Here is a 10,852-nt window from a genome sequence, read left to right on the forward strand (position 1 = left end):
CGCCTGAGGCAAATGCCCCCCCTTGCCCCACTCGATCAGGGCCTGCTCCGTGAAGTACGGTATTTAAGTTTGTAGGGGCACTTGATTCCACCATTGCTTTGCAATTCCTACCTAGACCACAGGACGATGATTTTTAAAAATACATTGTTTAGGGTCACAAGAGATGGCGTAGTTTTTTATATTTTCCACACTGCAACAAAGCACTTCAACTTTCTTATTAACATTTTGTCTGTTTGGCAAAGCTCCCTGTCCAGCACTGTGTTTGTTTTTGAAAGTTTACATACATATAAAGAGATGAACTAAAAATATTACTGGCTCCAGAGACATGTTCAGTCTCAGAAGAATGAAATTAGTCACCACTGCTTCAAAAAAATGGGGGAGGGGGCTGAAGAGGCTGGGGAAAAAGACTTTCCACATTAAGCCTCGAAGTTTTAATCTTTCATATGCAAAAATAAATTAGTTTATGGCTAATTTCAAGAAAAACAAGCAGCCCATTCCCAAAAATCTGGTGCATATAGTCTTACTTGTGAACTTGCAAGAAGTTTGAGAATGCTAGAGTATTCCAATAGCCAGAGTATCCCAGTGGGATTATTTCATAGTACAGTGGTACCTCGGGTTACAGATGCTTCAGGTTGCATACGCTTCAGGTTACAGACTCCGCTAACCCGGAAATAGTACCTCGGGTTAAGAACTTTGCTTCAGGATGAGAACAGAAATTGTGCTCCAGCGGCGCAGCAGCAGCGGGAGGCCCCATTAGCTAAAGTGGTGCTTCAGGTTAAGAACAGATTCAGGTTAAGAACGGACCTCTGGAACAAGTTAAGTACTTAACCTGAGGTACCACTGTACATAAGTAGTACCCATAGATACCATACGCCGCCTGTTAGTTTTTGAGCTACCAATAATATTCAAGGTTAACAGCAACAATCAATTGATATAGAATCATTGCTCAGTTGTTAGGGACCATTAAAAACAAGTCTTTCTTAGACTGCAGGGTGGGTGGGTGCACAAAGGCTGCTTGAGCCTTAACACAACCAGTATCTATCTATTCACTGACCACAAGGCAACAATAGCTGCTTTTGCACGCACACAGGCACAAAGTAGATTCATTATAAAACTGGCAGATTTCTTTGCGGTCCCTCCCAACTTTTGTTATTGTCAAAACTCCTTTGTGAAAAACTGCTTGCTCAGTCCTGTCACTAACAGATCAAAGGGATTAACCTGTTGATATGTTTGTTTGTTTGTTTTGGATTTAAGGAGCTCAATTATCTTGCTCTACTACGCAGGTTAAAACTGCAATGAATTAAAGGTCATTTTACTTTCATAGGTAACAGAAGCATATTTTAAACCACCTAGGACCAGGGCTATTGTGTAAGTATCTGCTATTCTTAACTGTTTCAGCAGTAATATAATTTAAATTTCAAAGCTACTTGTAATATAATACCTTGAAAAGTTTGGCAATCCATTATTATCTCAGCAGAAAGACTAAGCACAAGCCAAGTAGTTACAAATTCTTTTCTTGTTCTCAGATGCTCCAGATAGTCAATTATCCTGTTTTGCTCGAGGAGAACAAAGCATCCACAAAACTTCCCTAAGAAGAACAAAGGCACCATCCTTGGGTTGCATTTTGACGGAATACTTCTATTGTCTATTGTTTAGTGTCATATTTGAAACCAATTCAGGGTTTTAATCAGCAGGTTGATCTTCCAGTCCACAGCAAACTGTTATGTAGGGATAAATAACACCACCTTTCAGCACAAGACTCCCAGGAAGATGTATACAGTAATTTAAAATAGCAGAACAAGTACAGTGGTACCTTGGTACTCAAACGGCTTGGCTCCCAAACAAATCAGCTGCCGAATGCAGCAAACCTGGAAGTGAGTGTTCCGGTTTGCGAACGTTTTTTGGAAGCCGAACGTCCAGTGCAGCTTTCCATGGCTTCCAATTGAGTGCAAGAAGCTCCTGCAGCCAATCGGAAGCTGCACCTTGGTTTTCGAACCGTTTTGGGAATCGAACAGTCTCCCGGAACAGATTAAGTTTGAGAACCAAGGTACCACTGTACAATAACCCCTCCCCCCAAAATAATACAAAATATCAGAGCAGCAGCTGTAAAACCATTGAGGTCAGTACAATCTCGCAAAAGCTTTAAGAATACAATGAATAGTGCAATCCTACAAATAGAAACAAGCCCCTCCGAGGTCAATGGGGCTTACTCAGAGGTAAAAATAGATAGATATACAGAATTGCAGGCTAAAGTTCAGCTCCCACCCTGGACACACACATCTAATTTCCATTGGGATTCGACAAAGCAATTCTGATTCAGCAAAGGTCCTGGAGACATACACTGATTGTTCTGTTGTAATGATTACATTAAGAGCAGCATTTATATCTCTTGGGGGAAGGGAAGGCTGGCGTAAGAAGACACAAAACCACAGAATACACACTCCATCCAGGGCAGAAGACACACAGACAGCACAATCTGCCCATCTTTACTCAAAAGTCTCAGGGCACCAGCCATTTGAGGGGAAAAGGGATTCTTGCAAAGTTCTTGAAGAGAGCTGTATCTGTAACTTAATTATTTACAGGAACAATAAGCAAAGGTAGCTGTGTTGGTTCATGAGGAAAAAAATCCAAGATCTACTGTCAGGCAATATATTTATTTGGATATATTATTTTATTTTATTATATATTTGGATATATTATATTGTCACAAAGAGTAAGCAAGAAATTATTTAAAATGCCTTTGATAAATAAACTTTCCATTTTGACATAAGTCTGAAGGGGGGAAATCTCTATCTTGCGTCTCTGACTCAGGAAGAGATTCTGCATTCATATATTCAGCTGGATTTTGAAATATTAATCTAAATGTCATCAGAGAATTGGGAGTAAACATCATTTCTATTTGTAGCCAGTTTACTATGCTCTTTTGTTTATTACCCTTGTTTGTTCAAGAACCTCACAAGTACACAAGTATTTTAGAATACATCCTATTTCTCTAATATTTGGAATCAACATTTCACAATACGTCCGCTAAAAATATTTAAATTGATTGCATAATACTGGGGAAGCTGTTATAGCCCAGAAGCCTTAACCAAGCTTCCTGTATTTGAAACAACTTTTTTTCAGCTTCTCTGCTACTGTTGTTTCTGGTTCCTACTGGATAGAGTTAGGCTTGTGCTTAACACATGCCCTAAATAAAATATTTTGTCAAGAGTTTTACTTCCGGCATCATAACCCCATAAGCCCATGCCCAATCTTGATATGGAAAACTTGGAAGCAGCTTCTCTCTCCTGCAGAAGTGGACAGAATTTTCTTGTGGGTGTAAAATCTTAGTTACCAAATAATAATAATAATAATAATAATAATAATAATAATAAATGAAATATGCTGCATTTTTGCTGGTAACATTATGCAAAACTTTTCTTTTGCTCTCTGTGCTGCAAAGTTAAGCACTCTATCCTGAAGTGCACCGGAATATGAGCTGTCATTCCACAAGACAGTGCATATCATATGGTGTGCGTTTTAAACTCCTGCTGCAACACAAAGAGCAGCATTAATTTTAAATAACATTCCAGACAAGCAAACTTTTTTTCCCTGCAAGTATACTTTATGAATAAGCTGAGGAAGTGGTTTCTCCCTTAGCCCTCTTAGCCACAATTCATATTGAAGACTAACATCAAAAAACTAAGGCTTCAAAGCAGCTGCTGATCAGAGACATGTTCTCTCCAACATGAAGCAAGACCTTGCTTGTCTTTTATTTTGGGTCTTAGTTTCTCTACAGCAGGGTTCCCCAAACTTGGGTATCCAGCTGTTTTTGGACTCCAACTCCCATCATCCCTAGCTAGCAGGACCAGTGGTCTGGGACAATGGGCTTGCAGTCCAAAAACAGCTGAAGACCCAAGTTTGGGGACCCCTGCTCTACAGAGTACCACCATCTACTACAATCCCTTGATCCGAAAGCCTAGACTTTTAGACAATGGACAGACAACTCAGAGCGGGACACAGAGACGACAAGATATATAGAGCCAGATTGTAACAGCGCACACAAATATCAAAGAAATTAATGTCAGCAGTATCATTATGCTACCTTGAAATGAAATCACTTTGGTTATTTTAGCTGAGAGCTTCATTCCCATTTAGTTACAGTCTCTCCTGCTGCCTTGCTGCCTCTTTTACATGAATTTGTGCAGTTGAGGCATGTTTAAGAGGATGTTCAAAGGGCTCCCCCCACAAGAAACTTCATTTTTAAAAATGTAATTACTAAAGGAGCAATTACCAAACAATTACCAATGGACTTTGTTCATTAAACTGGGCAGGGGAAGTGCTTCAACCGCTTTTCAGACTGGGATGCAGTGCTCCCATTTTTCACATTCTCACCAGCAGTGGCGTGGGGGGGCAGTTAGGGCCAGAGGAACCAGCTTATGGGGGCAATGGGGGGGAAGCTGACCTCACGATGTCCTTATTCTATATGCATAAGCATCGCGCCCCCCTCCCTAAGCTGGGCACAGGTTTCCCAGACTTTGGGAAGGAGGCACCAAGCTTTAATACTTTAATTTACCAGGAACATTTAGAGGACTTGCCTAGTCCCCTTAGTCTACTGACCACACACCACTGCACCAAGGCGAGTCCATTCGCTAGGACACCTACGCTTCACTAGAGTCAGCAGAACTAGTGTAGAAGAGGGCACAGAATGCCCTCATAGGACAAACACACCCTTTGGGAATGATGGAGAGCCCCAGTGGAGGTGATTGAGCCTCAACAAGAAATGTTTGGTTCAGGAGTGGGCCCTGGAGATGTTGCCGGACTCTCAAGTTCCATCAGCCCCACCAGTATAGTCAATGGTCAGAGTTAAAAGGAGTTAATAGGGCCACAGGTTGAGCCCCTTCACTGGCCAAGCAATAGGAGCAAGAACAGATTCAGGGGCATTGATGCGGCAGCAAAGTATTGAAAGCAACTTCAATTCCCCCAGGTTTTATAGGCTGCTGGTTGCACACTTTGTGAAGCAGCGAAGAGAGAAAACCCAAGTTACTATAATAGGTGATATCACACTAGGAGGAGTTTGGTTTTCAGAGTGTGAAGAAGATGCAAACACCCTCAGTTTCCCCCCTGGAGCTCCATTTACAAATCATTTCCTGAAAGATGACAACTTTTCCCTAACATATTCCCTATCTGTTGCCACAGAATGAGAAATTATTTTTAGGAGTGTCACTTAGCAACATGGGACTATTGCTTATGCATACACTAATCCTCATGATAGCCATAATTAACTTCCATTGGGAGTGGTAAGCGCTAACAAAACTTATACACAACTCCTCCACAGGCTAAGACGAATTTGTAGGCATGAAAATAGCAGAAAATTTAGCCAGCCAGAAAAGTTTTAAATCAACAGTGTTTCTGCTGTGTCCAACACACCCTTTTAACCTCATATTCTGTGGAAATCAAGCTGTGTTCAGGGAAGCGTTAGGACTGATAGGTTTTTGAGCAGAACCAGGAAAAGATAGACATAACATTTTACAAGGACAGGAAGAAATATCACGGACAGAATAACTGCCACACACAGGAAGAACAATGATATCGTTTGAGTTCCTCACTAGTAAAGGTAAAGGGACCCCTGACTGTTAGGTCTAGTCGTGGCAGACTCTGGGGTTGCGGCTCTCATCTCGCTTTATTGGCTGAGGGAGCTGGCGTACAGCTTCCGGGTCATGTGGCCAGCATGACTAAGCCGCTTCTGGCAAACCAGAGCAGCACACGGAAACGCCGTTTACCTTCCCGCTGGAGTGGTACCTACCGGTATTTATCTACTTGCACTTTGACGTGCTTTCGAACTGCTAGGTTGGCAGGAGCAGGGACCGAGCAATGGGAGCTCACCCCGTGACGGGGATTCGAACCGCCAACCTTCTGATCAGCAAGTCCTAGGCTCTGTGGTTTAACCCACAGCGCCACCCGCGTAGCTTTATACAAATGTGCCCTAAAAGGGTGGCAACCCCTGTGTTATGCAATACAGTGGTACCTTGATTTACAACCATAATCCGTTCCAGAGGTCCATTTGTAAACCAAAACAGGTTGTAACCCAAGGCGCGCTTTCGCCAATGGGGCTCTAAAAATACATTGTTCGTAATTCAAAAAAAAAAAGGGTTGTAATCAAAAAAAAGGTTGCAAAGCGGGACACGCACGTCCAGGTTTGATGTGTTTGTAATCTAAAACATATGCTAACCAAGACGTATGCAAACCAAGGTACCACTGTACTTTGACTTGTTTTTGGTTTTTGGCTTGCCTTTGACTGGACTTAACCATCCAGGGGTCCTTTACCTTTTACCTTACCTGCAATACAAAATACACATTTGCCACTGCGTGCATCTGCAACAAGGAGCCATGGCTAATCCCACCCCGCTGGTGCCTATACCTGCAAGATATACTGGGTTGGAAGGATGCATTTGTCAGGTGCTTATCTCCCTGGTTTGTAAGGAACATGCAAACTATTGAGAGGGAGCATTTCCAAGCCCTGCAATCTGTGCTGTCTTAAGAGTGTCTTGAAGTAAACACAGCCAGTCAGATTCGAAAGGGGGCACACACAGAACAGTTAAATAGCCAATTGGTTAGCATAGTGCTGATAATGCCAAGGTTGCAGGTTCGACCCCCGTGAGGAACAGCTGCATATTCCTGCATTGCGGGGGGTGGACTAGATGACCCTCAGAGTTCCTTCCAACTCTGATTATGTGATCAAATATAGACTCCTCCTTGCTTAGAAGCTTTGCCCCTTTGCCAAAAGCTCTTAGCTAGCGTGGGTCTTGAGTTTGCAGTAATCAAATTACTGAGCAGAAGGGTTCCAATTTCTCTTCCTAACCTAATCAGAATTCAGCCAGCTAAGATTTATTTAAATAATGTTTGCTTCGGGCTAAGGAATATTCTCTGTCAACCTCCACCCCAGACATGTTCAAATCAACTTATTCTCAACATAAACTACATCTATTCCTGCTTAATTCTAATTTAATCCAGCAGTCACAGTCAACACTTTAGAACAGAGGAATTACGGTAAGTATGGGTCCAGGAGAAAGCAGCTACAGTGGTACCTCAGGTTAAGAACTTAATTCGTTCTAGAGGTCCGTTCTTAACCTGAAACTGTTCTTATCCTGAGGTACCACTTTAGCTAATGGGGCCTCCTGCTGCCACCGCGCCGCCACCGTGCAATTTCTGTTCTCATCCTGAAGCAAAGTTCTTAACCCAAGGTACTATTTCTGGGTTAGCGGAGTCTGTAACCTGAAGCGTATGTAACCCGAGGTACCACTGTAATGGGATCTTCCTTTGCCTAGTAGCACAAGTCTGCCTCATGCTGATTTGTCACTTTTAATAGTCCAGTCCCTCCAAACAGAGAAGTTCCCCTTGAATGCATGAAAAGCACAGAACAGGCTCTGACTAGCAGGGAAGGTGAAGAAACCGTACAGTAGCTAACACCCCAATAGCCCCAGTAATGGAAGCGAGAGGCTAGGAGAAGCTGTTTGCAACCTCCCTCACACAACAACCATATTGAAAGGTAGGCCAGTCCCACCCCAAAACTATCCAGTAATCGCTGCTGTTTCCTCCACCCCCCCCTCAGATGAGATAATTCTGGGGTGCTGGAGAAAATACAGTGGTACCTTGGTTCTTGAATTTAATCCGTTCTGGGAGTCCGTTCAACTCCCAAAACAATTCGAAAACCAAGGCACAGCTTCCGACTGGCTGCAGGAGCTTCCTGACTCAATCGGAAGCCACGTCACCCGTGAAAAACGTTCGCAAACCAGAACACTCACTTCCGGGTTTGTGGCAACTGGGAGCCAATTTGTGCAGGAGCCAAGCTGTTTGACTACCAAGGTACCATTGTACTAGAAACCAAGACTCTAGAGACAGCAGCCACCTTCCTTGACACTTTTCTCTGACCAAAGCCTTCCCAGTACAAGAGAGCAGACCTGGCACCCAGATTTCTCTCTCAAATAGATCCAAGTGGTCTGCTTTTCTCTGAACCCCAGTCTATACCTCTGCAGCATAAACTAAGTGGCTTATTCTCAGGGATGCGAGGTTCATACTAACCCTGTGAGTTGGCAACAACTGAATTGTTCAATTATATTAATAATAATAATAATTTATTATTTATACCCCACCCATCTGGCTGGGTTTCCCCAACCACTCTGGGCGGCTCCCAACAGGATATGAAAAACATGAAACATTAAAAACTTCCCTAAACTGGGCTGCCTTCAGATGTCTTCTAAAAGTCAGATAGCTGTTTATTTCCTTGACATCTGCTGGGAGGGCGTTCCACAGGGCAGGCGCCACTACCAAGAAGGCCCTCTGCCTGGTTCCCTGTAACCTCACTTCTCGCAGCGAGGGAACCACCAGAAGGTTCTCGGCGCTGGACCTCAGTGTCCGGGCTGAATGATGGGGGTGGAGACGCTCCTTCAGGTATACAGGATCAGGGCCGTTTAGGGCTTTAAAGGTCAGCACCAACACTTTGAATTGTACTCAGAAACGTACTGGGAGCCAATGAAGATCTTATTATGAAGATATGTTCTTATCCGGTTTTCAGGTTGTCTCCACCTCCAAATCTGGCCCGTGCATGAGGTGAGTTGAAGCCTTCCGCCTCCAGCGGCGGATCCAACCCTCGCCATCAGACCACTGCCAGCCCCACCAGGGCTTCACTCTCATCACTGCATCCACAGGTGAGGGTACATTTGCAGGCTGATGGTAGTGTGGCTGCTACAGTGGAGAGAGGGGGCCCATGTCTGCATGGGGGGCATTGTGGGGGCAGGGGCAGCACTGGGCGTTTTGCCTGCAGCAAAATGTCTTGGGCTGGCTCTGGATATAAGAGAGAGTTTGGTACACTTTAAAGCAGCTTTCCCCAACCAGTGTCCTCCATATATTTTGCACTACATATCCCATCAACTTATTGGCATGCCCAAACGGCCAAGCATGTTGAGAATTATAGCCTATGGACTATTCGGAATTGGCAAAGTTAACAGCCAAAATAAGGGACCCTAACGATGGTTGTTTGGCATAAGAATGGAAGCCTTTTCCCCCGGACTACTTAAATACAGTGGTAAAGATAAAGGGACCCCTGACCATTAGGTCCAGTTGTGACTGACTCTGGGGTTGCAGCGCTCATCTCACTTTATTGGCCGAGGGAGCCAGCATACAGCTTCCGGGTCATGTGGCCAGCATGACTAAGCCACTTCTGGCGAACCAGAGCAGCGCACGGAAACGTCGTTTACCTTCCCGCAGGAGCAGTACCTATTTATCTACTTGCACTTTGACGTGCTTTCAAACTGCTAGGTTGGCAGGAGCAGGGACCGAGCAACGGGAGCTCACCCCGTCGCGGGGATTCGAACCGCTGACCTTCTGATTGGCAAGTCCTAGCCTCAGTGGTTTAACCAACAGCGCCACCCTGAGGTCCGTTTTTAACCTGAAGCACCACTTTAGCTAATGGGGCCTCCTGCTGCTGCTGTGCCACGGGAGCACGATTTCTGTTCTCATCCTGAGGCAAAGTTCTTAACCTGAAGCACTATTTCTTTGTTAGCGGAGTCTGTAACCTGAAGTGTATGTAACCTGAAGCGAATGTAACCCGAAGTACCACTGTACTCTAATAAGATGAACTAGGGAGCAGTTCATAAGCAACAGATGGGATTGGAGATTATAGTATTGTTATGGTATAAGAGATAGAAGAAAGGGTGCAGAAAAGGGGGGGAATATTAAAACAAAAACAATGGAAAACGGGGTGGCAAGTCGACAAATATGTAAATGCCCCTAGAGGGCGCCACGTCGGGGAAGGCTGCCTTAAAGACCGAACACCTTTTCTTATGGAATAAACTCCGTGAGCGAAAAGGCTTCAGCAAGTGCCACAAGACCTCCGCTCCAACAGATTAGCAAAGCTCCACACACACACACCCCGCTCGGCCCAGCCGGGGACTAGACGTGCGGTGGCCCCTTGAAAGCCAAGGGAAAGGATCCGGCCTGTCGAGTTCCTTTATAGATATGGATATATTTGCATAAAATAACCTGGCGGATATATGCACCAGGAGCAATGTCCAATCCGCCAGGTTATTTTATGCAAATATATCCATATCTATAAAGGAACTCGACAGGCCGGATCCTTTCCCTTGGCTTTCAAGGGGCCACCGCACGTCTAGTCCCCGGCTGGGCCGAGCGGGGCGCAGCAGGGAGACCAGCCGGGGCTTGGCTGCAGTCTGGCGGCTTATCCATTCCTTGGCAGCGCCCAACCTGTTGCCCCAGGGAACAGCGCGGCCTCGCTTGATCCCCTCGCTTTGCACGGGATCGGCGCTCCCGTTTCGCCTGCCACGCCCGCCCGGTTCCGCCGCCCACTGCCAGCCCCCTTGCAAATGCAAATCGCCCGCTTGCAGCCCGGCAAAAAAAAGAAGACGAAAGCGACAACGATGAACAAGTCGTTCTTTTGCACCCAGACAGACTACCCTTCCTCCTCTCGGGTTGTATTCCCAGCCTCGAGGGGGAAAATGACACGGGGAACAACTCGGCAAGTCCTGCCGCTCCCGTCGCACATTGCAAACTGGAAGAAAATAAACAAATGCGCCCGATCCCGGCCGGAGCAGCAAGAAAGGCGCGCGCCCAGTCCCGCCTTTGCAAGGGGGAGTGCCTGCAAGGTTCCCGACTCGGAAAGAAGAGGAATCGGGGTTCCTGGTTTCGTCGCCTTACCTTGCCTTTTTCCAGCAGATCCACTATGTAGCCAAACTCACTCCCTTCCTCGGGCTCGGACATCGTCAGTGGAAAGAAACGAGGAGGCGGCTAGGAAACAACCCCGACGTCCTTCCCCAACACAAAAATAAAAATATTGTAGTCAGGCTCCTTCGTCACT

General features: G+C 45.3%; 1 protein-coding gene across 4 annotated transcripts in view; it reads right to left on the reverse strand.

The window, feature by feature from the left end:
- The window catches only part of TRIM36 (tripartite motif containing 36), a 50,360-nt gene extending 39,508 nt beyond the window's left edge, over positions 1–10,852 (reverse strand). For 2 of the 4 annotated variants that reach the window (XM_053407967.1, XM_053407966.1), the window contains exon 1: positions 10,693–10,846. In XM_053407967.1, the coding sequence (XP_053263942.1) occupies positions 10,693–10,755 (63 nt within the window). In that variant the 5' untranslated portion in view covers positions 10,756–10,846. Of the gene's footprint in view, positions 1–10,692 lie in introns of all 4 variants that reach the window. The other 2 variants (XM_053407963.1, XM_053407964.1) reach the window with 2 other exon arrangements.

Source organism: Podarcis raffonei, chromosome 11, assembly GCF_027172205.1.
Source record: "Podarcis raffonei isolate rPodRaf1 chromosome 11, rPodRaf1.pri, whole genome shotgun sequence".
NCBI lineage: Eukaryota > Metazoa > Chordata > Lepidosauria > Squamata > Lacertidae > Podarcis > Podarcis raffonei.